Below are 27,214 nucleotides of genomic sequence, written 5' to 3'. Positions count from 1 at the left end.
CCACTACCCACACACATCACTGTCCCCCTTATCCACCCACCCCCATTACCCACACACATCACTGTCCCCCTTATCCACCCACCCCCATTACCCACACACATCACTGTCCCCCTTATCCAACCCCCCCACTACCCACACACATCACTGTCCCCCTTATCCACCCACCCCCATTACCCACACACATCACTGCCCCCCTTATCCAACCCACCCACTACCCACACACATCACTGCCCCCCTTATCCACCCACCCCCATTACCCACACACATCACTGTCCCCCTTATCCACCCACCCCCATTACCCACACACATCACTGTCCCCCTTATCCACCCCCCCCACTACCCACACACATCACTGTCCCCCTTATCCACCCCCCCACTACCCACACACATCACTGTCCCCCTTATCCACCCCCCCCACTACCCACACACATCACTGTCCCCCTTATCCACCCCCCCCACTACCCACACACATCACTGTCCCCCTTATCCACCCCCCCACTACCCACACACATCACTGTCCCCCTTATCCACCCACCCCCATTACCCACACACATCACTGCCCCCCTTATCCAACCCACCCACTACCCACACACATCACTGTCCCCCTTATCCACCCACCCCCATTACCCACACACATCACTGCCCCCTTATCCAACCCCCCCACTACCCACACACATCACTGTCCCCCTTATCCACCCACCCCCATTACCCACACACATCACTGTGCCCCTTATCCAACCCCCCCACTACCCACACACATCACTGTCCCCCTTATCCACCCCCCCAACTACCCAGACCGATCACACCCCTGCCCCCTCTCCCCTCATCGATCACCTGCAGAGGCAGCAGACCCCTCAGCCCCCCCACCAGAGATGCATCTGACCCACCTTCTCCTCCCTCCTGCCCCCCCCACCCCCCACCGACAACGATCTGGCCTCACTCCCCTCCCCCCCAACCAGAGAATGATCTGACCGCCCCACCCCACCCACCACCGAACGCGCCTCTTCAGCAGCTGGATCACCCGATTCAGACTTTTATTCAGCAGGTTGATAATGGTGCGGTTCTGGATCGGTAAACGCGGTGGTAAAGGGGGAAATGCTGATAAAGGCGGTTCATTAATTCAATTTAAATGCATGCAAATTCATTTAAATTGCCATTGCGCCTGTTTGGGGGGTGAATTGAATCGCCGCCATCCCTGGGTTTCGGTAAAGTAACAATCTGCGCGGACGCGGGCATGGATCGTGTTAATGGCCTCTCACCCGACTTTACCACGTTCTCACATCCAAGAACGGGCACAACGCAATGGGGGTAAAATTGGGCCCTCAATGTACCCAAACAGGTGTGGAATGTGACGACTATGGGATTTTCACAGTAACTTCATTGCAGTGTTAATGTAAGCCTACTTGTGACACAAATAAATAAAGTGTATGTTAACGAATGTTAAGAAGGCAGCTCACCACCACTTTCTGAAGGACAATTAGGGAAAGGTAATAAATTCCGGCCAAGCAGCGGTGCCCAAATCCCGTAAAAGAATTTTAAAAATGGTGAGGGGGTGGAAATTGAAAGCAAAATCAATATTTTTTTTCCAAACAGTACCAATACTGTAACAGAGAAAGAATCACTTGACTCATTCTTGGGATGAGTGGCTTATCTTATGAAGAAAGGTTGAAAAGGTTGGGTCTTTACCCAACCAGGTTTAGAAGGGTGAGAGATGGTTTTTGGTCCTGCCTGGAATGTGCTGGAGGCAGGTTTAATTGAGGCATTAGGAGGATATTAGAGGATTATCGCATAGAAACAATGTTCAGGGCTATGGGGAAAAGACAAGAGGATGGCACTAAGTCATGATGCTCATTTGGAGAGCCAGTGCCAACATGATGGGCCAAATGACCTCCTTCTGTGCTGTAACCATTCGCGAATTTATGGAAATGTCCAAGGTCCTGAGGGAATCTGATAGGTCGATACACAGAGGATATTTCCACTAGTGAGGGAGACTGTAGCTGATGGAGAAATTGATGCGTGGCATTCTCTTCCCCAGAAAGCAGCAGGGACTGTGTCACTGAATTAATTTCATAGAGTTGGAAGGGTTTTGAGAGACATGGGAGTTGTGAGTTACGTGGGTCAGACAGAAAGTGGACAACAATCAGCTCAGCCATGATTTTATTGAAAAGTGGAGCTGATTCAAAGGCCAAAAAAATCTACTCCTGATCTGCAGTCCTGTGTTTCTCTTCATAAAACATCTCATTTGCTCTCCCAAATTCAAAGATTTCTTGACATGCACCCTCATGTCTCTCTGTTTTTGTAACTCTTTTCAAAGTTATACCATTTAATTGATATTGCCTCTCCTCATTCGATCAAAAGGAATCACTTCATACACTGCATCAAACTGCCTCTGATCTGCCCATTTCACCACAGTCTATATCCCCTCAGGTCAACAACTAACTTCTCACTGTTTCATCTCTCCACAGGTTACTGCCTCTGGCTGAAATCTCTCATTTCACCACACTCCCACCAATGCCCCGCCACCTCCCACACCACCACCACCTCCCCCCCGCAACACACACAGACACTCCCCACCCACACTTCCCAATCCCCCAATCCCTCTCCCACATACAGAACATAAGAAATAGGAGCAGGAGTAGGCCATCTAGCCCTTCGAGCCTGCCCCGCCATTCAATAAGATCATGGCTGATCTGTCGCTGCTCAGTTCCACTTTCCCGCCCTCTCCCCATAACCCTTAATCCCCTCGCTTATCAAAAACCCATCAACCCGCGTCTTAAAAATATTTAGCGAGGTAGCCTCCACCACTTCAACGGGCAGAGAATTCCAGAGATTCACCACCCTTTGAGTGAAGAAGTTCCTCCTCAACTCCGTTCTAAACCACCCCCCTTTTATCTTGAGGCTGTGCCCCCTAGTCCTACTGTCTTTTTTGAGCGGGAAGAGTCTCTCCACCTCTATCCTATCCATCCCATTCATCATCTTATACGTCTCAATGAGATCTCCCCTCATTGTTCTAAACTCTAATGAGTATAAGCCCAGTTTATTCAGCCTCTCCTCATAGCTCAACCCCCTCAACTCCGGTATCAGCCTAGTAAACCTCCTCTGCACTCCCTCCAAAGCCAAAATATCTTTGCGCAGGTGCGGCGCCCAAAACTGCACACAGTACTCCAGCTGCGGCCTCACCAATGCCCTATACAGCTGCAGCAAGACCTCCCTACTTTTATAATCAATCCCCCTCGCTATGAAGGCCCGCATCCCATTCGCCTTCCTGACCACCTGCTGCACCTGCAAGCTGGGTTTTTGCGACTCATGCACAAGGACCCCGTGGTCCCTCTGCACCGTTGCCTGCTGCAGTTTTTCGCCACGTAAGTAATAGTCCTTCCTACCATTCTTCCTACCAAAGTGGACCACCTCACACTTGCCAACATTAAATTCCATTTGCCAGTTCCTGGCCCATTCGCCCAGCCTATCTAGATCCTTCTGCAGACTCTCCACACCCTCCGCACAATTTGCCGTTCCCCCAATCTTGGTGTCATCAGCAAATTTCGACACCCTACACTCGGTTCCCTCCTCCTGATCATCTATATAAATGGTAAAAAGCTGAGGCCCCAGCACCGACCCCTGGGGCACTCCACTAGTCACCAACCGCCAATCTGAATAGCACCCGTTGACCCCCACTCTCTGCCTCCTATTTGACAACCAATCCTCTATCCACGCTAACACCCTACCCCCAACTCCATGTCCCTCGACCTTCTGCAATAACCTCTTGTGAGGTACTTTGTCAAACGCCTTCTGAAAATCTAGAAAGACCACATCCACCGGCTCTCCTCTATCCACCGCCCTAGACACATCCTCATAGAACTCCAGTAAATTTGTCAGACACGACTTCCCTTTAATGAAACCGTGCTGCGTCTGCTCTATCAAGCAATTCCCTTCAAGATGCCTCGCAATTTCCTCCTTAATGACAGATTCTAACATTTTACCTACCACAGACGTTAAACTAACCGGCCTATAATTCCCCGCCTTTTGCCTGGCACCCTTCTTAAACAACAGCGTAACATTAGCCGTTTTCCAATCATCCGGCACTTCCCCGGAATCCAGCGACGTCTGGAAAATAACCACCAAGGCATCCACTATCACCTCCGCCATTTCTTTCAGAACCCTCGGATGCATTCCATCCGGTCCTGGGGACTTGTCCACAATCAGCCCCTCCAGTCTGTTGAGCACCGCCTCTCTAGTAACAGTAATGTCATTAAGACCCTCCAGTCCTACCACCTTTCCATCGCTAACACCTGGCAAAGTATTCACGTCCTCCTCCGTGAAGACAGAAACAAAAAAGTTATTCAATACCTTAGCCATATCCCCATCCCCTACCACTAGGTCCCCTTTCTCATCCTCTAAAGGACCAACATTCACCCTAGCCAGCCTCTTCCTTTTTATATATTTATAAAAACAGACATCCACATGCCCCAGTGTTACACTCTCTACTTTCACCACCCCTCCCAAAATAACCGTATCTCCCCGCACACGTGGTCTCTACTAGCACCACCACACCCCCCCGCCTCCCCCCCACCCCCCACCACTGAACATGCACAACTGCAGCCCCCCCACACAACCACAAACCTCAATCCCAGTTGGATCTCTTTCCAACCCCATCACAGCAAATCTTATCACCAACCCCCTCACCCCACCGCCCTCGGCTCGCCTGCTCCATCTTGTCCTGTGGGGCTTTGTTAAGACCGAGCGTGCAGGCTCCAAAACCGTCTACCCTCTCCGACTTCAATGTCACATCATCCAGACTGAGGCTGGGATTTGTGGGCTCGTCTTTGTCCAAGAGGTAGCGCAGTAGCTGGTGATCTTTTCCATCCTTTCTTCTGGAGACATCCCCTTCCTGGCCACATCGTGCCGCCTCTTTCCTGTCATTGGGAAGTAACAGTGCTGGAATTTCAGAGGGACTCCCATCCTGCTGGAGGAGACGGTGTAAGATTTTGTGGCGTTCAGTCAAAGAACTAGTGTGTAACATGTGGCAGGGGGCACTTTTTGTAGGTGTTTCGGAGAGAGAGATGCTGCCCTTGCTCACAGTATCTAGCTCATGTGTTCTACTCTGCTCCTGGTTATTTGTTAACAGCTCCATGAGCTTGGCATTGTTGATGTCCTGGGAGCTTTTGGTGTCCATGCTTGTTGGCTTCTCGAGCCCTGATGCAGGAATTGAACTGTTCCCCATGTGCTCAAAGCCCAGGCTTTCCCCAGCCCTCTCCGGAAACACCACCTTGCAGTCCAAAGCTGCCCCTTCTGTGGTAGTGGGCAGTGACTGAGAGCTGGGGGAGTTCTCAGCACTCAATGTGTCAGAGAAGCTCATTGGCACCCTGTTACCTTCACTCAGTGCCTGCAGAGAGTGAAGGGGTAAACTGGGCTTAGGACTGGGGTAAGGGCAAGGGTATGTACTGATATTGGGGTTAGGGTAGGGGTGCCTGGCTGATGGTGGGACACAGGGTGCACTCGGTGAGAAGGGGTTCCTGGGACTGCCAAGTGCTCTGGGTGCTATGAATCCTGACTCTGATGGGGTAACTGCTGTACTGCTCTGCTTGGGGCTCTCAGAAGTTGGGGAGTCCTGATTCATTGGACCACAAGCGCCCACTTGTACTCCAGACAAAAAGCCCAAGCTGGAGGGATTGTTGGCACCATTAGTGTGTAGGCTAGGACCAGGCACAAGCTTGAAATCCAGTTCAGAAATGTTCATTTTGTGCAAAGGAGATGCCTGGGCAGCGCTGACGCTGCAATTCTCCGAGCGAGGCACTGAAGACATGGACTCCAGGTTTTGTTGAGAATTGGTCAAGTTCTGTTCCCTGAAGAGAGGAAGCATATTGACAACACAAAGAGTAAATGCATCCAATCAACATCGTACCCAAAAACAAGTAGATTCAACTCAACAGAAAGCAAGGCACAGCGTAAGAAAGTGAGGCAGGGAGAGCGAGGGCGCGAGGCAGGGAGAGCGAGGGCGCGAGGCAGGGAGAGCGAGGGCGCGAGGCAGGGAGAGCGAGGGCGCGAGGCAGGGAGAGCGAGGGCGCGAGGCAGGGAGAGCGAGGGCGCGAGGCAGGGAGAGCGAGGGCGCGAGGCAGGGAGAGCGAGGGCGCGAGGCAGGGAGAGCGAGGGCGCGAGGCAGGGAGAGCGAGGGCGCGAGGCAGGGAGAGCGAGGGCGCGAGGCAGGGAGAGCGAGGGCGCGAGGCAGGGAGAGCGAGGGCGCGAGGCAGGGAGAGCGAGGGCGCGAGGCAGGGAGAGCGAGGGCGCGAGGCAGGGAGAGCGAGGGCGCGAGGCAGGGAGAGCGAGGGCGCGAGGCAGGGAGAGCGAGGGCGCGAGGCAGGGAGAGCGAGGGCGCGAGGCAGGGAGAGCGAGGGCGCGAGGCAGGGAGAGCGAGGGCGCGAGGCAGGGAGAGCGAGGGCGCGAGGCAGGGAGAGCGAGGGCGCGAGGCAGGGAGAGCGAGGGCGCGAGGCAGGGAGAGCGAGGGCGCGAGGCAGGGAGAGCGAGGGCGCGAGGCAGGGAGAGCGAGGGCGCGAGGCAGGGAGAGCGAGGGCGCGAGGCAGGGAGAGCGAGGGCGCGAGGCAGGGAGAGCGAGGGCGCGAGGCAGGGAGAGCGAGGGCGCGAGGCAGGGACAGCGAGGGCGCGAGGCAGGGAGAGCGAGGCTGAGACAGCGACTGTGGGCAGGGCACATGTAAAGCATGTCACGCATGACAAGACATTGTTTGAGGAAAAAAAGAGTAAGAGTCAGACAACTTTAGAAATACTTGGCTTTCAGATATCAGTGCAGTAAATCTTTGCTGCTCCCTCTTCAAGGGTAATATACCCTTCCTCAAGTGCAATATCCAGAATTGCTCACAATATTCCAGGTGTGGTCCCACCAGTGTTTGAAATACAGCCTCTTTGGATTCTAATCCTCTTGATATAAAAACCAGCATTTGCTTCTTTGTTTAATTTCTGTATCTTGATGATAATTTAATGATCTGTTACCAAGACACCCAAGGTCTTTGGACTTGCACTGCTTCTCGCTTTGCGTTCAGGCTAACCTGATGATGTGGATTCCATCTCACTGTCTAAGTCAATAATAAAAAGCAGTCTAACCCTCCTCACGCAGTTCCCCTGTCTTTCTCCTATTCTACCCCACAACCACACAGATGCCACCCTGGTCTGTCCCCTCTCTCTGATCATCTCAGTAGATATAACTTCACTCTGTTCCTTGCCCCAGAGACAAAGCCTTTGTAGGAAGGGAAGCATATTGCCTACCTGTACATGCAGTACATGCCCATGATGATGGGCTGTGTGTCCATGTTGGCAGGATAACAGAGCTTACACTTGGTCTGAGCTCTCAAGACTGTCCCATCACTCAGAGAGAATTGGTAAAAAGCACTCACTGCTGTCCCGTTCCTCAGGACTGTGAAGGAATAAAACAATAGAACCAGAATCATGAAACAACCGCAAACACTAACTCAAGCCAGACCATTGTAGAGCCTGGCGGATTCTCACTTCTCTCATTATCCAGGGCTAACAAGTGGCATATAATGTTTGTGCCACACCAGGCAATGATCATTTCTAGTAAGAGAGAATCTAACCATCGTGCCTTGACACTGCATTACCATCCCTAACTTCTCCATTATGGGGTGGGATCCTGAGTAGCGGGGGTGAAAGTGAGGGGGGCATAGATGGGGACTGCAATGCACGGCATCGTGGGGGTGAAGCGGAGCAGGGTTTGAAATGCGTATACTTTAATGCGAGGAGTATTCGCAATAAAGTGGATGAACTTGCAGCGTGGATCAGTACCTGGAACTTTGATGTTGTGGCCATTTCAGAGACTTAGAACATAGAACATAGAACATTACAGCGCAGAACAGGCCCTTCGGCCCACGATGTTGCGCCGACCAGTTAAAAAAAAAACAATGACCCTCTAACCTAAACCAATCCCTTCTCGTCCATAAACCTATCCACGGATCTCTTAAACGCCCCCAAACTAGGCGCATTTACAACTGCAGCAGGCAGGGCATTCCAATCCCTCACCACCCTCTGGGTAAAGAACCTACCCCTGACATCCGTCCTATAACTACCACCCCTTAATTTAAAGTGGAGCCGGAAGAGATTGGAGAGGCATTGAACCAATATTTCTCTTCGGTGTTCACGCAGGGGGACGTAAATCTAGCTGTGGAGAACACTGGGTTACAGGGTTGTAAACTGGACAGTATTGCAGTTGATAAGGAGGATGTGCTAGATATTCTTGAGGGTTTGAAAATAGATAAGTCCCCTGGGCCGGATGGGATTTACCCTAGGATTCTCTGGGAGGCAAGAGAGGCGACTGCAGAGCCTCTGGCTCTGATCTTCAGGTTGTCGTTGGTCACAGGTATAGTGCCGGAGGATTGGAGGATGGCGAATGTTGTCCCATTGTTTAAGAAGGGGAACAGAGACTTCCTCGGGAATTATAGACCGGTGAGTCTTACTTCTGTTGTGGGTAAGGTTTTAGAAAAAATTATTAGGGATAGGATTTATAGTTATTTGGAGAGTAATGAATTGATTGGAGATAGTCAGCATGGTTTTGTGGAGGGTAGGTCGTGCCTTACTAACCTTATTGAGTTTTTTGAGAAAGTGACCAAAGAGGTGGATGGGGGTAAGGCAGTTGACGTAGTATATATGGATTTTAGTAAGGCGTTTGATAAGGTTCACCATGGAAGGCTTCTGCAGAAAATGCAGATGTATGGGATTGAGGGTGATTTAGGTAATTGGATCAGGAATTGGCTAGCAGATAGGAGACAGAGGGTGGTGGTTGATGGTAAGTATTCATCATGGAGTTCAGTTACGAGTGGTGTGCCTCAGGGATCTGTTTTGGGGCCACTGCTGTTTGTAATTTTTATAAATGATCTGGATGAGGGTATAGTTGGGTGGATTAGTAAATTTGCTGATGACACCAAAGTCGGAGGTGTGGTAGATAGTGAGGAAGGGTGTCTTAGTCTACAGGGAGACTTGGACAAGTTGCAGAGCTGGGCCGAGAGGTGGCGGATGGAGTTTAATGCGGAGAAGTGTGAGGTAATTCACTTTGGCAGAAATAACGGATGTGTAGAGTATAGGGCTAACGGTAGAACTCTGAATAGTGTGGATGAACAGAGGGATCTAGGTGTATGTGTGCATAGATCCCTGAAAGTTGGGAATCAAGTAGATAGGGTTGTTAGGAAGGCATACGGTGTCTTGGCGTTTATTGGTAGGGGGATTGAATTTAGGAGTCACAGCGTCATGTCGCAACTGTACAAAACTCTGGTGCGTCCGCACTTGGAGTATTGTGTGCAGTTCTGGTCCCCACATTACAGGAAGGATGTGGAGGCTTTGGAGAGGGTGCAGAGGAGGTTTACCAGGATGTTGCCTGATATGGAGGGGAGGTCCTATGAGGAGAGACTGAGGGATTTGAGGCTGTTTTCGTTAGAAAGAAGGCAGCTACGAGGGGACCTTATTGAAACATATAAGATGATTAGAGGTTTAGATAGGGTGGACAGTGATAGCCTTTTTCCTCGGATGGAGAAAGCTAGCACGAGGGGGCATAGCTTTAAATTAAGGGGGGGTAGTTATAGGACAGATGTCAGGGGTAGGTTCTTTACCCAGAGGGTGGTGAGGGATTGGAATGCCCTGCCTGCTGTAAATGCGCCTAGTTTGGGGGCGTTTAAGAGATCCGTGGATGGGTTTATGGATGGTAAGGGTTTGGTTTAGGTTAGAGGGTCATTGTTTTTTAACTGGTCGGCGCAACATCGTGGGCCAAAGGGCCTGTTGTGCGCTGTAATGTTCTATGTTCTATTATCAACACTGGGGGGGTTACCATTGATCAACTGGACTAGCCATATAAATACTAAGGCCTGGAATCCTGCAGAAAGTAATTCCCCAAAGCTTGTCCACCTCCTACAAGGTACAAGTCAGAAATGTGATGGAATACTCTCCACTTAGCCTATACTCACTGATTTTTTAATCATAGAACCCTTCAGTGCAGAAAGGGGCCTTTTGGCCCATCGAGTCTGCACCGAACACAATCCCACACAGGCCCTACCCTCATATCCCTACATATTATACCCACTAATCCCTCTAACCTACACATCCCTAGACACTAAGGGGCAATAGCATGGCCAATCAACCTAACCCGCACATCTTTGGACTGTGGGAGGAAACAAGAGTACCCGGAGGAAACCCATGCAGACACAAGGAGAATGTGCAAACTCCACACAGACAGTGACCCGAGCTGGGAATCGAACCCAGGTCCCTGGAGCTGTGAAGCAGCAGTGCTAACCACTGTGCTACCGTGCCGCCCAATGTTATGTTACGCATTTCAGCATCTGACGAGTCATGAATGGTGCTGAACATCTCCACTTCTGATCTTATGATAGAGGGAAGGTCATTGATGAAGCAGCTGAAGACAGTTGGGCCTCGGAAACTACCCTGAGGGACTCCTGCATGATGTCCTAGAAACACAGAAACACTGGAGGTAAGAGCAGGAGGCCATTCTGCCCTTCCAGCCTGCTCTGCCATTCATTACGATCAAGGCTGATCATCCAATTCAATAGCCTAATCCTGCTTTCTCCCATAACCTTTGATCCCATTCGCCCCAAGTGCTATATCCAGCCGCCTCTTGAATATATTCAGTGTTTTGACATCAACTACCTCCTGTGGGAATGAATTCCACAGGCTCACCACTCTCTGGGTGAAGAAATGTCTCCTCACCTCCGTCCTAAATGATCTACCCTGAATCCTCAGACTGTGACCCCCTGGTTCTGGACTCCCCCACCATCGGGAATATCCTCCCTGCATCTACCCTGTCTAGTCCTGTTAGAATTTTATAAGTTTCTATGAGATCCCCCCTCATTCGTCTGAACTCCAGTGAAAACAATCCTAACCTGGTCAATCTCTCCTCATACATCAGTCCTGCCATCCCTGGAATCAGCCTGGTAAACCTTCACTGCTCTCCCTCGAGAGCAAGAACATCCTTCCTCAGAAAAGGGGTGGCATGGTAGCATAGTGGTTAGCACTGCTGCTTCACAGCTCCAGGGTCCTGGGTTCCATTCCCGGCTTGAGTCACTGTCTGTGTGGTGTTTGCACATTCTCCTCGTTACTGCGTGGGTTTCCTCTGGGTGCTCCAGTTTCCTCCCACAGTCCAAAGATGTGCGGGTTAGGTTGATTGGCCATGTTAAAAATTACCCCTTAGAGTCCTCAGATGTGTAGATTAGGGGGATTAGCGGGCAAATGTGTAGGAATATGGAGGTAGGACCTGGGTGGGATTATGGTCGGTGCAGACTCGATGGGCCAAAAGGCCTCTTTCTGCACTGTAGGGATTCTATGATAATCTAAAAGACCAAAACCGCACACAATACTCTAGGTGTGGCCTCACCAGGGCCCCTGTATAATTGCAACAACACATCCCTGCTCCTGTACTCGAAACCTCTCACAATGAAGGCCAACACAGAGGGATCTAGGTGTGTGTGTACATAGATCCCTGAAAGTTGGGAATCAAGTAGATAAGGTTGTCAAGAAGGCGTACGGTGTCTTGGCGTTTATTGGTAGGGGGATTGAATTTAGGAGTCGCAGTGTAATGTTGCAACTGTACACTACTCTAGTGCGGCCGCACCTGGAGTACTGTGTGCAGTTCTGGTCCCCGCATTACAAGAAGGATGTGGAGGCGTTGGAGAGGGTGCAGAGGAGGTTTACTAGGATGTTGCCTGGTATGGTGGGGAGGTCCTATGAGGAGAGACTGAGGGATCTAGGGTTGTTTTCGTTGGAAAGAAGGCGGCTAAGAGGGGATCTTATTGAAACATATAAGATGATTAGAGGTTTAGATAGGGTGGATAGTGATAGCCTTTTTCCTCGGATGGAGAAAGCTAGCACGAGGGGGCATGGCTTTAAATTAAGGGGGGGTAGCTACAGGACGGATGTCAGGGGTAGGTTCTTTACCCAGCGGGTGGTGAGGGATTGGAATGCCCTGCCTGCTGCAGTTGTAAATGCGTCTAGTTTGGGGGCGTTTAAGAGATCTCTGGATAGGTTTATGGACGAAAAGGGATTGGTATAGGCTAGTGGGTCATTGTTTTTGTAACTGGTCGGCGCAACATCGTGGGCCGAAGGGCCTGTTCTGCGCTGTAATGTTCTATGTTCTATGTTCTATGTTCTAACACACCAATTGCCTTCTTTACCACCTGCTGAACCTGCACACTTACCGTCAGTGACTGGTGCACAAGGACACTCAGGTCCCACTGCACACTCCCCTCTCCCAATCTACAGCCATCTGACACCTTGTTTTTGCTTCCAAAATAAATAACCTCACATTTATCCAAATTATGCTGCATCTGCCATTGATTTGCCCAGTCACCCAACCTGTCCAGATCATGCTGAAGGATTTCTGCATCCTCGTCACAGTTCATCCTCCCACCCAACTTGGTATCATCTGCAAACTCTGAGATGCTTCCCTCATCCAAATCATTAATATATATTGTGAATAGCTGGGCTCCCAGCACCGATCCCTGTGACACCCCACTAGTTACTGCCTGTCAAGTTTGAAAAGCACCCATTAATTCCTACTCTTTGTTTCCTCTCTGCCAACCAGTTTTCTATCCATCTCATTACACTCCCCCAGTCCCATGTGCTGGATCTGATATACAACCACAACTCTCCCTCTTTATGCTGGGTGTGACTCCAACCAGTGGAGAGCTAAGCCCTGGTTTCCACTGACTCCAGTTTTCCCAGACTTTTTGATAGCACACTTAATCAAATGCAGCCTTGATGTCAATGACAGTCATTCTCACCTCACCTTTGGGGTTCAGCTCTTTGGTCCATATTTGAACCACGGTTGGAATGAAGTCAGGAGCTGGGTGGCCCTGACAAGACCCAAACTGAGCGTCAGTGAGCAGGTTTTTGATGAGTATGTGCCGTTTGATAATGCTGTTGACAACACCTGCCATCATTTTGCCAAGAGTATACTAATGGGGTGGTAATTGGCTGGGTCACATTTGTCCTGGGACAACCTGGGCAATTGTCCACATTGCTGTGTAGACACCAGCATTGTAGTTGTACTGAAACAGATTGGCTAAGGGCCAAGTCTTGACTATTATTGCTGGAATCCATAGTCTTTGCAGCATCCAATGCCTTCAGTGGTTTTCTGGCATCACACGGAATGAATCAAATTGGCTGAAGACTGACATCTGCGACGCTGGGGAGCTCCAGAGGAAGCCGAGATGGACCATCCACCCGGCACTGGCACTCTGAAGGAGCAAGTCAACTGATGCCACTCTCTGCAAGCTTGCACATTCTTCCTTTCTGGATAATAATTGCAGAACTGAAAGGCAGATAGACTAGAGAGGCTTGGGTTGTTTTCTTTAGAGCAGAGAAGTCTGATGGGCACATGATTGAGATGTATAACATTATAAGGGTATGGACAGGGTGAATAGGGAGCAGCTGTGCCCCTGGGTTAAGAGGTCAATCACGAGGGGGCAGAGTTTGAGGCGGAGGGGCAGGGGATTCAGAAGGGATTTGAGAAAAAGCTTTTTTCAGTCGGAGGGTACTGAGAATCTGGAATGCGCTGCCTGGGAAGGTAGTGAAGGCCAGAAATCTTAAAACCTTTAAAAAATATTTGGATGAGCACTTGAAATATCATAAAGGATAAGGGACAAATGCAGAAAAATGGGATAAGGATACCTTTAGTGGTAGATGTTGTTGGTGCAGGTATGATGGGCTGAAGGGCCTTTTCTGCACTATATGACTCCACTACACTCTCAGGCAGTTCATTCCAGATTCTAACCACTCGCTGTATTAAAAAGCTTTTTAGTGCCAACATTAAGGGCATTTAAATGATCATTGGATAAACATATGGATATTATTGGAATTGTGTAGGTTAAATGGGCTTTAGATTGGTTTCACAGGTCAGCGCAACATCAAGGGCCTGTACTGCGCTGTAACGTTCTATGTTCCCTCCTGATGCCATTGCCGCTTACTTTAAATCTTGGCCCTCTGGTTCTTAAAATTGTTATTGTACAGGAGGCCATTTGGCCTATCATGTCTGCCCCGGCTCTCCAAACAAGCATCATGACTTAGTGCCATTGCCCTGCCTTTTCCCCATCCCCCTGCACATTGCCTCTAGAGGATGAGAAAGGGGAGCTAGTGGTAGGGGATGGGGATATGGCTAAGGTATTGAATAACTTTTTTGTTTCTGTCTTCACGGAGGAGGACGTGAATAATTTGCCGGGTGTTAGCGATGGAAAGGTGGTAGGACTGGAGGGTCTTAATGACATTACTGTTACTAGAGAGGTGGTGCTCGACAGACTGGAGGGGCTGATTGTGGACAAGTCCCCAGGACCGGATGGAATGCATCCGAGGGTTCTGAAAGAAATGGCGGAGGTTATAGTGGATGCCTTGGTGGTTATTTTCCAGACGTCGCTGGATTCCGGGGAAGTGCCGGAAGATTGGAAAACGGCTAATGTTACGCCGTTGTTTAAGAAGGGTGCCAGGCAAAAGGCAGGGAATTATAGGCCGGTTAGTTTAACGTCTGTGGTAGGTAAAATGTTGGAATCCGTCATTAAGGAGGAAATTGCGAGGCATCTTGAAGGGAATTGCTTGATAGGGCAGACGCAACACGGTTTCATTAAAGGGAAGTCGTGTCTGACAAATTTACTGGAGTTCTATGAGGATGTGTCTAGGGCAGTGGATAGAGGAGAGCCGGTGGATGTGGTCTTTCTGGATTTTCAGAAGGCGTTTGACAAGGTACCTCACAAGAGGTTATTGCAGAAGGTCAGGGGACATGGAGTTGGGGGTAGGGTGTTAGCGTGGATAGAGGATTGGTTGTCAAATAGGAGGCAGAGAGTGGGGGTCAATGGGTGCTATTCGGATTGGCGGTTGGTGACTAGTGGGGTGCCCCAGGGGTCGGTGCTGGGGCCTCAGCTATTTACCATTTATATAGATGATCTGGAGGAGGGAACCGAGTGCAGGGTGTCGAAATTTGCTGATGACACCAAGATTGGGGGAAAGGCAAATTGTGCGGAGGGTGTGGAGAGTCTGCAGAAGGATCTAGATAGGCTGGGCGAATGGGCCAGGAAATGGCAAATGGAATTTAATGTTGGCAAGTGTGAGGTGGTCCACTTTGGTAGGAAGAATGGTAGGAAGGACTATTACTTACGTGGCGAAAAACTGCAGCAGGCGACGGTGCAGAGGGACCTCGGGGTCCTTGTGCATGAGTCGCAAAAACCCAGCTTGCAGGTGCAGCAGGTGGTCAGGAAGGCGAATGGGATGCTGGCCTTCATAGCGAGGGGGATTGAATATAAAAGTAGGGAGGTCTTGCTGCAGCTGTATAGGGCATTGGTGAGGCCGCAGCTGGAGTACTGTGTGCAGTTTTGGGCACCGCACCTGCGCAAGGATATTTTGGCCTTGGAGGGAGTGCAGAGGAGGTTTACTAGGCTGATACCGGAGTTGAGGGGATTGAGCTATGAGGAGAGGCTGAATAAACTAGGCTTGTACTCGTTAGAGTTTAGAAGAATGAGGGGAGATCTCATTGAGACGTATAAGATGATGAATGGGATGGATAGGATAGAGGTGGAGAGACTCTTCCCGCTCAAAAAAGACAGTAGGACTAGGGGGCACAGCCTCAAGATAAAGGGGAGGCGGTTTAGAACGGAGTTGAGGAGGAACTTCTTCACTCAAAGGGTGGTGAATCTCTGGAATTCTCTGCCCGTTGAAGTGGTGGAGGCTGCCTCGCTAAATATTTTTAAGAAGCAGGTTGATGGGTTCTTGATAAGAGAGGGGATTAAGGGTTATGGGGAGAGGGCGGGAAAGTGGAACTGAGCCACGACAGATCAGCCATGATCTTATTGAATGGCGGGGCAGGCTCGAAGGGCTAGATGGCCTACTCCTGCTCCTATTTCTTATGTTCTTATGTTCTTATGTAATCAAATAATCATCTCACACCCTCTCCAATGCCTCGATTGAATCTGCCTCCACCATACTCCCAAACAGAACATTCCAGACCCCAGCCACTCACTGGGTGAAAAAGAGTTTTCTCACATCACGTTTGTTTCTTCTGCAAATCGCCTTAAATCTGTGCCCTCTTGTTCTTGTACGAGCAGGAACAGTTTCTCCCAATTTACTCTGTCCAGGCCCTCATGAATTTGAGCATCGCTATCAAATCTCCGCTCAGCCTTCCTCTCTCGATGGAGAACAGTCCCAACCTCTCCAATCTTTCCTCATAACTGAGGTTTCTCATTCCTGGATTCATTCTAGTAAACCTTTTCTGTGCTCTCTCCAACACATTCACATCCTTCCTATATTCCACTTGAGATCTAACTAGTATCTTGTAAAAGTTCAGCATAATTTCCTTGCTCTTGTATTCTGTGCCCTTATTAATAAAGCCCAGAATACTATGTTTTATTAACTGCTCTCTCCATCTTCCCTACCAAGTTCAATGATCTATACAAAGATACATCCAGCACTTGTTCATCCTGAACCTTTTAAAAATTTCATCCTTTATTTTACACTGTCTCTCCATGTTCTTCTACCTCACACTTCTCCGCACTGAATGTGATCTGCCCAAAAGGGAACTAAATTATGCAGTAAGTTGCTGTAATAGGTACTGACTAAAAGGGCAGTGGAAGCAGATTCATAAGAGATTTAGATAAGTAATTAAAGGAAAAAGTTCCAGAGGAAATCAGCCAGGATTTCTATAACTAATCTCTGTCCCGAGATCCTATGGGTTAGAGAGACCATGGAAATAATCTGGGTTCCTGCCCCTGGTCTCCGTTTAATGGTTGAGTGTAGAAAACAAGTACTTACCTTCCTGCAGCAGCTGTTTAGCGTAGGAGGGCCCTCGTTCCTGAGGTTGGAAAAAAGCATAGATACATTTCCTGACCAACTCCTCCCAGCCCATTCTCCCAGAAGCCCGCAGAGTGCTCGCATCAATGGAAATGATCTTTCCTAGAGAAAATAATAAATCAGAGTTAAATACCAATCAGAACTAATATAACTGGTCTCAGCCATAAACAAATAATGAAAAATGCTCAACAGCACCTTCCCATCAATCCCTCAATACTCCCCACTTGTCTGCACACACAATTACACAGGTAACTGAAATGTAAGCCTTCATTTCAAGGGGGAACACAGGAGGAGGCCATTCAGCCCCTCAAGCATGCCGCTTTATTCGACTAGATTATGGCTAATTATCTACCTCAACACCACTTTCCCCCACTATCCCCACATCCCTTGAAGTCATCAGTATCTAGAAGATTAGGGGCTGGATTATAATGGGGTGAAAGTGATGTTCAAGCTGTAAGGAACACTGCTAAAATGCTAGCTGTAGATTTGTGTTCAGTTCTGTACACTGACTGCACTACAGGAAGGATATGTGGATCTTGGAGAGGGTGCAGTGCAATTTCAACAGAATGATACCAGGGATAATAAGGTTACATCACAAGTACTGATTGCATAAACCATGCTTGTTTGTGATAGATGAAAGGGAGGGTGAGGGTGGGGTGGTGGTTTCTAACTGCAGTGTTTATGATGAAGGATTTGGCAAGGAGGATATTGAGAAGATATTTCCTTGACAGTGATGTCAGAACAAGAGGGTGCAGTCTTAAAATTGGAGCCAGGCTTTTTAAGCACTGAGATCAGGATGCACTTCTTCACAAATGGGAATAGAAATCTGCGACATTAAGCCCATAAGAACTAGGAGCAGGAGTAGGCCTCTGGCCCCTTGAGCCTGCTCCACCGTTCAATAAGACCATGGCTGATCTTTTTGTGGACTCAGCTCCACTTACCCGCCTGCTCACCATAACCCTTAATTCCTTTACTGTTCAAAAATTTATCTACTCTTGCCTTAAAAACATTCCATGAGGGAGCCTCAACTGCTTCACTGGGCAGGGAATTCCACAGATTCACAACCCTTTGTGTGAAGAAGTTCCTCCTCAACTCAGTCCTAAATCTGTTTCCCCTTATTTTGAGGCCATGCCCCCTAGTTCTAGTTTCACCCTACAGTGGAAACAACTTCCCTGCTTCTATTTTATCTATTCCCATCTCAATCTTATATGTTTCGATAAGATCTCCTCTCATTGTTCTGAATTCCAATGAGTTTAGCCCCAGTCTACTCAGTCTCTCCTCATAAGCCAACCCTCTCAACTCTGGAATCAACCTAGTGAATCTCCTCTGCACCCCCTCCAGTGCCAGTATATCCTTTCTCAAGTAAGGAGACCAAAACTGTACACAGTACTCCAGATGTGGCCTCACCAGCACCTTATACAGCTGCAACATAACCTCACTGTTTTTAAACTCTATCCCTCTAGCAATGAAGGACAAAATTCCATTTACCTTCTTCATTACCTGCAAACCAACTCTTTGAGATTCCTGCACAAAGACACCCAGGTCCCTCTGCACAACAACATGCTGCAATTTTTAGCCATTTAAATAATAGTCCATTTTGCTGTTATTCCTACCAAAATGGATGACCTCACATTTATCAACATTGTACTCCATCTGCCAGACCCTCACCCACTCGCTTAGACTATCTATATCCCTTTGCAGACTTTCAGCATCCTCTGCACACTTTGCTCTTTCACCCATCTTAGTGTCATCTGTGAATTTTGACACACTACACTTGGTCCCCAACTCCAAACCATCACATAAATCATAAACAATTGCAGTCCCAACGCTGATCCCTGAGGCACACCACTAGTCACTGATCGCCAACCAGAAAAACACCCAAAATTCCCCATTCTTTGCTTTCTGTTAGTTAACCAATTCACTATCTATACGAATACATTACCTGTAACACTGTGCACCTTTACTTTATGTAGCAGTCTTTGGTACAGCACCTTGTCAAATGCCTTCTGGAAATCCAGAATTCTTTCCCAAAAGACTGTGGTTATCAGGGGGTCAGTTAAATATAACAGTAATGGGATTGATAGATTATAGTTAAGCAAGAGTTCAAAGGGTAGAAATGATACAAATCAGGCACAAAAAGCAAAACAGGCTCTGCAGGCTGAATGGCCTACACCTGTGAGACCAACTAAAATATATAGGAAAACAAGTTGTGAGGACATAATAATTTGCAAAGAGATATGGGTAGAATAAATGATTGGGCTCAAATTTGGCAGATGGACTATGCGTGAAAATGTAATTGTACAAGTGCCAGGGTTCAGGACATCAGCTCTGAGCTGAAGAGGAACTTGCAGTGAGTAGAGAAAGGTCAGTGATCCTGGTTCAAAAAGGTGCCAATGACATAGGGAGAACTGGGAAAAGGATTCTACTTAGACAGTATGAGGAACTGGGCACTAAATTACAAAGCAGAAACTCAAAGATAATAACCACTGGATTATTACTTAAGCCATGAGAAAATTAGCATTGGACAAATAAGATTGGACAGTTAAATGCTCGGCTCAAAGATTAGTGTGGGAGAAATGGGATTCATGGAATTCTGACACCAAAGCTGAGGAAAGTGGAAGCTGTACCACTGGGATAGTGTTCACCTGAAGCATGCTGGATGAACGGCAATAATTATGGGGGATTTCAATCTACATGTAGATTGGTCGACCCATGTTGGATGCGGTGGGCTCGAGGAGGAGTTCTTGGAATGCTGCCGGGATAGTTTCCTCGAACAGTGTGTGTTGGAGCCGACGAGGGAGCGAGCTATCTTGGATCTGGTGTTATGTAACGAGGCGGGTAGAATTAGGGACCTTGTGGTGAAGGATCCTCTTGGGGAGAGTGATCATTGTGTGGTGGAGTTTCTGGTGCAGATGGAGGAGGAGAAAGTGGGTTCCCGGACATGTGTCCTTTGTTTGAACAGAGGGGAGTACGGTAGGATGAGAGAGGAATTGGCGAATGTGGACTGGGGGAGTGCGTTGGAAGGTAGATCTGCTGAGGAGCAGTGGAGGATCTTTAAGGAGATCTTTCTTGGTGCTCAGCAGAAATTTATTCCGATGGTTAAAAAGGACCATAGGAGGAGAGGTAATAAGCCGTGGAGAACGAAGGAGGTGAAGGAAAGTGTTAAATTAAAAGCGGAGGCGTTTAGAGTAGCTAAGAGTAGTGGGCGAGAAGAGGATTGGGAGAGGTTTAAAAGTCAACAAAGATTGACAAAGAAGTTCATAAAGAAGGGTAGGATAAACTATGAAGCTGGGCTAGCGCTTAATATAAAAAAGGATAGCAAGAGTTTTTATAAATATATAAAAAGGAAGAGGCTGGCTAGGGTGAACGTTGGACCCTTAGAGGATGAGAAGGGGGACTTAGTGGTAGGGGATGGGGAAATGGCTGAGGCCTTGAATAACTTTTTTGTTTCGGTCTTCACGGAGGAGGACGTGAACAATTTGCCGGGTGTTAGCGATGGAACGATGGTAGGACAGGAGGGTCTCAATGACATTATTGTTACTAGAGAGGCGGTGCTCGACAGACTGGAGGGACTGATTAAGAACATAAGAACAGAAGAAATAGGAGCAGGAGTAGGCCATCCAGCCCTTCGAGCCTGCCCCGCCATTCAATAAGATCATGGCTGATCTGTCGCTGCTCAGTTCCACTTTCCCGCCCTCTCCCCATAACCCTTAATCCCCTCTCCTATCAAAAACCCATCAACCCGCGTCTTAAAAATATTTAGCGAGGCAGCCTCCACCACTTCAACGGGCAGAGAATTCCAGAGATTCACCACCCTTTGAGTGAAGAAGTTCCTCCTCAACTCCGTTCTAAACCGCCCCCCTTTTATCTTGAGGCTGTGCCCCCTAGTCCTACTGTCTTTTTTGAGCGGGAAGAGTCTCTCCACCTCTATCCTATCCATCCCATTCATCATCTTATACGTCTCAATGAGATCTCCCCTCATTCTTCTAAACTCTAACGAGTACAAGCCCAGTTTATTCAGCCTCTCCTCATAGCTCAACCCCCTCAACTCCGGTATCAGCTTAGTAAACCTCCTCTGCACTCCCTCCAAGGCCAAAATATCTTTGCGCAGGTGCGGCGCCCAAAAATGCACACAGTACTCCAGCTGCGGCCTCACCAATGCCCTATACAGCTGCAGCAAGACCTCCCTACTTTTATATTCAATCCCCCTCGCTATGAAGGCCAGCATCCCATTCGCCTTCCTGACCACCTGTTGCACCTGCAAGCTGGGTTTTTGCGACTCATGCACAAGGACCCCGAGGTCCCTCTGCACCGTCGCCTGAATCCTTACACCTTCGCATTCTAATCAGGAGTCTCTAAACTGTCTGTGCTTTATATGCTCTGTCTGAGGCCAGAACTCTCCATTCACCAGACGAAGGGGCTAACCCCGAAAGCTTGTGAGTATATTATCAAATAAATAGGTTGGACTAAAACCTGGTGTTGTCAGACTTTTTACTCTGTTTACGCCAGTCCAACGCCGGCATACCCACATCATGACTACTTCCGGGGAAGTGCCAGAAGATTGGAAAATGGCTAATGTTACGCCGTTGTTTAAGAAGGGTGGCAGGCAAAAGGCAGGGAATTATAGGCCGGTTAGTTTAACATCTGTTGTAGATAAAATGTTAGAATCCGTCATCAAGGAGGAAATAGCGAGGCATCTTGAGGGGAATTGCTTGATAGAGCAGACGCAGCACGGTTTCGTTAAGGGGAAGTCGTGTCTGACAAATTTATTGGAGTTCTATGAGGATGTGTCTAGGGCGGTGGATAGAGGAGAGCCGGTGGATGTGGTCTTTCTTGATTTTCAGAAGGCGTTTGACAAGGTACCGCACAAGAGGTTATTGCAGAAGGTAAGGGGGCATGGAGTTGGGGGTAGGGTGTTAGCGTGGATAGAGGATTGGCTGTCAAATAGGAGACAGAGAGTGGGGGTCAATGGGTGCTATTCGAATTGGCGGATGGTGACTAGTGGAGTGCCCCAGGGGTCGGTGCTGGGGCCTCAGCTATTTACCATTTATATAGATGATCTGGAGGAGGGAACCAAGTGTATGGTGTCGAAATTTGCTGATGACACCAAGATTGGTGGAACAGCAAATTGCGCGGAGGGTGTGGAGAGTCTGCAGAAGGATCTAGATAGGCTGGGCGAATGGGCCAGGAACTGGCAAATGGAATTTAATGTTGGCAAGTGCGAGGTGGTCCACTTTGGTAGGAATAATGGTAGGAAGGACTATTACTTACGTGGCGAAAAACTGCAGCAGGCGACGGTGCAGAGGGACCTCGGGGTCCTTGTGCATGAGTCACAAAAACCCAGCCTGCAGGTGGTCAGGAAGGCGAATGGGATGCTGGCCTTCATAGCGAGGGGGATTGAATATAAAAGTAGGGAGGTCTTGCTGCAGCTGTATAGGGCATTGGTGAGGCCGCAGCTGGAGTACTGTGTGCAGTTTTGGTCGCTGCACTTACGCAAGGATATTTTGGCCTTGGAGGGAGTGCAGAGGAGGTTTACTAGGCTGATGCCGGAGTTGAGGGGGTTGAGCTATGAGGAGAGGCTGAATAAACTAGGCTTGTACTCGTTAGAGTTTAGAAGAATGAGGGGAGATCTCATTGAGACGTATAAGATGATGAATGGGATGGATAGGATAGAGGTGGAGAGACTCTTCCCACTCAGAAAGGACAGTAGGACTAGGAGGCACAGCCTCAAGATAAAGTGGGGGGGGGGCGGTTGAGAACGGAGTTGAGGAGGAACTTCTTCACTCAAAGGGTGGTGAATCTCTGGAATTCTCTGCCCGTTGAAGTGGTGGAGGCTGCCTCATTAAATATTTTTAAGACGGGGGTTGATGGGTTTTTGATAAGCGAGGGGATTAAGGGTTATGGGGAGAGGGCGGGAAAGTGGAACTGAGCCACGACAGATCAGCCATGATCTTATTGAATGGCGGGGCAGGCTCGAAGGGCTAGATGGCCTACTCCTGCTCCTATTTCTTATGTTCTTATGAGTCTCTGGAATGATGTGTGGTAGAAAGAGCTTGAAACTAAGAGGTCATATATCTAGGTTGTGAGGCGTAGATTTAAAACTGAGATGAGGAGGGACTACTTCTCGCAGACAGTAGTGAAATTGTGGAACTTGCTGCCCCATATCATGGTGGAGTCTGAATCATTGAATGGTTTCAAGAAGATAGTTTTATTTTTGATATAAAATGGGTTAAAGGGATATGGGGGACAGATGGGGAGGTGGATTGGAGGCAAGGGAGAGATTTTGGGGTATGAGGAAAGATTGAAGAAATTGGGGCTCTTTTCCCTTGAAAGACGCCGACTGAGGGGGGATCTAATAGAGGTATATAAGATTATGAAGGGTATAGATAGAGTAAACAGAGGTAAGCTATTTCCTATAATACAGGCACGTTGGCCAAGGGGCCATGGACTTAAGGTGAGGGGGGAGCGGTACAACACAGATATTAGAGGGAGGTTTTTCACACAGAGGGTAGTGGGGGTATGGAATGCTCTGCCAAGTAAGGTGGTAGAGGCAAACACGCTAGAGTCATTTAAGAGTAACTTAGACAGGAGATGGGTGGATATAGGAGAACCTTTTAAATAAGGGTCATTAGCATTGGGGCGTCCCTGGTAATGTAAATGGGTATAGTATGATAATAATGTTTTTCTCTTTTCATTCACAGGTTTTAAGTCGGTCCACCTCGTGTCCAACGAGGGGCATACACGCGATGGGTCGTACTGGGGCTGCTCTTGGTTGTTCGAGATTGGCCGAGTGCTTCATGTCGTTAGTGTGTGCCTAAACTGGACAAGATACTGGGCAAGACGACAGCTCAGTGACTATCGCTGATTGCTGTGCAGACACATGGATTTGGGCCGGTGTCTGTGGGAGTTTGCGCATTCTCCCCGTGCTTGCGTGGGTTTTCTCCGGGTGCTCCGGTTTCCTCCCACACCCCAAAGATGTGCTGTTAGGCTGATTAGCAGGAATAAATTGTCCCTAAATCAGTTTCCCTCAATCTGGATGGCCATAAAACATTAGATAGGGGTCATGAGTAGAGAGGTGGACTGGTGGTGTTGAGATGGCGGCGCGAGCTCGTTGGGCCAAAGGGCCTGTTTCCCGGGCTGATTTTGTTCTCTGTTCTTTATCAGCCATGATCTGACTGAATGATGGAGCAGGCCCGAAGGCCTGAATTACCTACTTCTGCTCCTAATTCCTATGTTCCAATGTTCCTAAATAGTAGGAGTGACGGATGAGTGAGGGAAGATCTGATAAATTAAAACGAGAGGGCAAGACATGAGAGGAAAGTGGCACTAAGGGAATGAATAATCCAAGTGTGGCAGCAAGGAAAAGAGCGTAGAAACTAAAGAATGTGTTAACAGATAAGGCTAGAGGTTACAGGATTGATGATGACATGAAAGCAAAGTTGGTTAAAGTGAATGGGCAATTTAGATAAAGAGTTGGTCAATAGAGGTGCCATGGCAGATACTTAAGGGAATATTTCAGAGGACAGAGAATCACAGAAGTGTTACAGCACAGAACCGGAAAGAACATTTCCAAGGAGAGGACCCACCATTTGTTATTAACTAACAAAGTTAAAGACAGTATCAAAAAACACATAATTACACAAGGGATGAGTGGCAGGTCATGGTATTAATTATAATATAAAAAACAGCAAAGAATGACTAAAAGATTAATAAGGAGAGATTGATTGAAGCTAGTCAGAAATAGAAAAAAACAGATAGTAAGAATTTCTCCAGATGTCTAAAAAACAAAAGTTAACAAAGTAAGCTCTGGTCCTAGAGGAACTGAGTCTGGGGAATTAAAAATGGAAAATAAGGAGATCACAGATGAATTAATAAGTATTTTTCATCAGTCTTCAGAGATACAAGTAACAACCCAGAAATAGCTGAAAATTAAGAAATGGGAGCAGGGGAAGAACTCAGGAAAATTAAAACCTCCAGGGAAGTGGTACTGAGTAAAACTTTGGGTGTGCAGGCTGACAAATCCATCGGTCCAGGTAGATCTCATCCTAAGGTCTTAAAAATTTTGGGGAAAGGTTAGCTAGTGAGATAGTTGATGTATTGCTTTAATTTTCCAAAATTCCCTAGATTCATGAATGGTTCCATTAGACTGGAAGATGGCAAATATAACTCCTTTATTCAAAAACAGAAAGCAGGGAACTACAGGCCAATTAGCTTAACTTCTGTTCTGAGAAAAATGCTAGAAGCCATTATTAAAGATGTAGGGGGTGAGCATGGCGGGCTGGGAGATATCAGTGCACGCTGTTTAGTGGTGCCTTGACCTCTGTGTGTCTCCAGGCCCTAGATTTCCAGCATCGTCAGCTCACCACCCCACATACCCCCCCACCCCCAGCCACACTGGAGTGAGTCACTCCTGGTGGGGGGTGGGGGAAGGCGGTGGTTAGGATTAGCAGCTATTTTGTCAGAGGGAATAAAAATGAAGTTTATTATCTAAATGGTGAGATATTGCAGAGCTCTTAGATGCAAAGGGATCTGGCAGTCCCAATTCATGAATCACTAAATGTTAATATGCACATACAGCAAATAATTCGGAAAACTAATAACAATAACGCTAGAGTGTTATTGTTTATTGCGAGGGGAATTGACAATGTAGAGGTAATACTTCAGTTATATTCAGCATTGGTGACACTATATGTGGAGAACAGGTCTCATTTATGGATGTAAATGCACAGAGGTTTGCTCAAATAATAGCTGGTATTGGAGGGTTCTCTTTAGACGAAAGGTCATGACAGACAAAGCTTATATCCGCTGGAGTTTAGAAGAGTAAGAGGACCGTCAGTGGCAGGGTGAATGTGGAGAGGACGTTACTCCCTGGGGGAGAATCTAGAAATCACTGTTTAACACAATGGGGTTGCCCATTTAAGACAGAGATGAGCACAATTTATTTCTCTCAAAGGGTTGTAAGTCTTTGGAGCTCTCTTCCAGAAATTTTGATGGAAACCAAGTCTTAAATATTTTTAAGGCAGAGCTCAATAGTTTTGGGGAAAGGTTAGTTAAAGCCACAATCAAATCAGCCATGATCTTATTGAATAATGATGAAGCAGGCGCAGGACTGAATAGTCTCCTTCTGATCCCAATTCAGATGTTGCTATGTAAAAAGGCTTCATGGATACTTGGATAGGCTAAGAGATTGGCAAGAACATGGCAGATACTTTTTTTTATTGCATTTATTTATTTTATTTATTATTGTCACAAATAGGCTTACATTAACACTGCGATGAAGTTGCAATATGAAAATCCCCTAATCACCACACTCTGGCACCTGTTTGGATCTTATGGAAAAGATTCTGAGGGTGCTGGCAGGGTGGGGGGCTGAAAAGATGCTTCTTCTCATGATGGAAATCTGGAACTGGGAGGCAGAATTTCAAAACCACAGGTCTGGAGATGAAGAGGAATTTCTTCTCTCAGACAGCCATAAACCTTTGGGATTCTCTTCCCCAGAGAACAGCAGGGGTTAGGACACTGAATATGTTCAGGGCTGAGTTAGACAGATTTTTGATTCACAAGGAAGTCAAAGGTTTTGGAGGCATGAAAGTGAAGTTGCGATTATGCACAAATCAGCCATGAAGTAACGCACTTCAGTAAGAAGAATAGAGGTTGAATATTACTTAAATAGAGAAAGACTGCAGAAAGATGCAGACAGAGTGATTTGGGAGTCCTTGTGCATAAATCATAAAAAGTTGTAATGCGAGTTCAGCAGGTAATAGAGGGCAAATGGAATGTTGGCCTTTATTTTAAAGGGAATGAGGTGTAAAAATAGGTAAGTCTAGCTAAAACTATATGAGGCACTGGTTAGACCACACCTGGAATGGTATGAACAGTTATGATCCCCTTATCTAAGGAAAGATATACTAGCACTGGAAGCAGTCCAGAGAAAGTTCACTAGGTTGATCCCAGGTATGGAAGGATTTTCTTATGAAGAGAAGTTGAGTTGGCTGCGTTGCATTCATTGGAGTTTAGGAAAATGAAAGGCGGCCTTCCTTGGATATACACAATTCTCAGGGGGGTTGATAGGGTCGATGTTTAGAGGTTGATTCCCCTAATGGGAGATTCTAGGGCCAGAGGGCATAATCTGAGAATAAGGAGATCGCCCATTAAAGACAAAGATGAGGAGGAATTCTTCTCTTGGGAACAGTGAATTTGTTGAATTCTTTCCCGCAGCGGATTGTGGAGACTGGGATGTTAAATATGTTCAAGGCTGAGATAGACAGATTTTTAATCAGAAAGGGAATCAAAAATTATGAGGATAAGGTGGGAAAGTGGACTTGAGGATTACACATCAGGTCAGTCTGAACTCACTGAATGGCAG

General features: G+C 47.7%; 1 protein-coding gene across 9 annotated transcripts in view; it reads right to left on the bottom strand.

Moving 5' to 3' along the window:
• Positions 1–27,214, bottom strand: part of ncoa1 (nuclear receptor coactivator 1) — a 120,844-nt gene that overhangs the window by 15,907 nt on the left and 77,723 nt on the right. For all 9 annotated transcript variants that reach the window (XM_080200899.1, XM_080200894.1, XM_080200893.1 and 6 more), the window contains 3 exons: positions 16,810–16,950; positions 7,276–7,423; positions 4,703–5,843 (listed from right to left, as the gene is read on the bottom strand). In XM_080200899.1, the coding sequence (XP_080057025.1) occupies positions 4,703–5,843; positions 7,276–7,423; positions 16,810–16,950 (1,430 nt within the window). The remainder of the gene's footprint in view (positions 1–4,702; positions 5,844–7,275; positions 7,424–16,809; positions 16,951–27,214) is intronic.

The sequence above is a fragment of the Carcharhinus amblyrhynchos genome, chromosome 12, assembly GCF_965287045.1.
Source record: "Carcharhinus amblyrhynchos chromosome 12, sCarAmb.v2.hapA, whole genome shotgun sequence".
In the NCBI taxonomy this organism is placed as follows: domain Eukaryota; kingdom Metazoa; phylum Chordata; class Chondrichthyes; order Carcharhiniformes; family Carcharhinidae; genus Carcharhinus; species Carcharhinus amblyrhynchos.
Note: the sequence above shows the minus strand (reverse complement) of the source record. Positions and strands in the feature narration are given on the sequence as shown.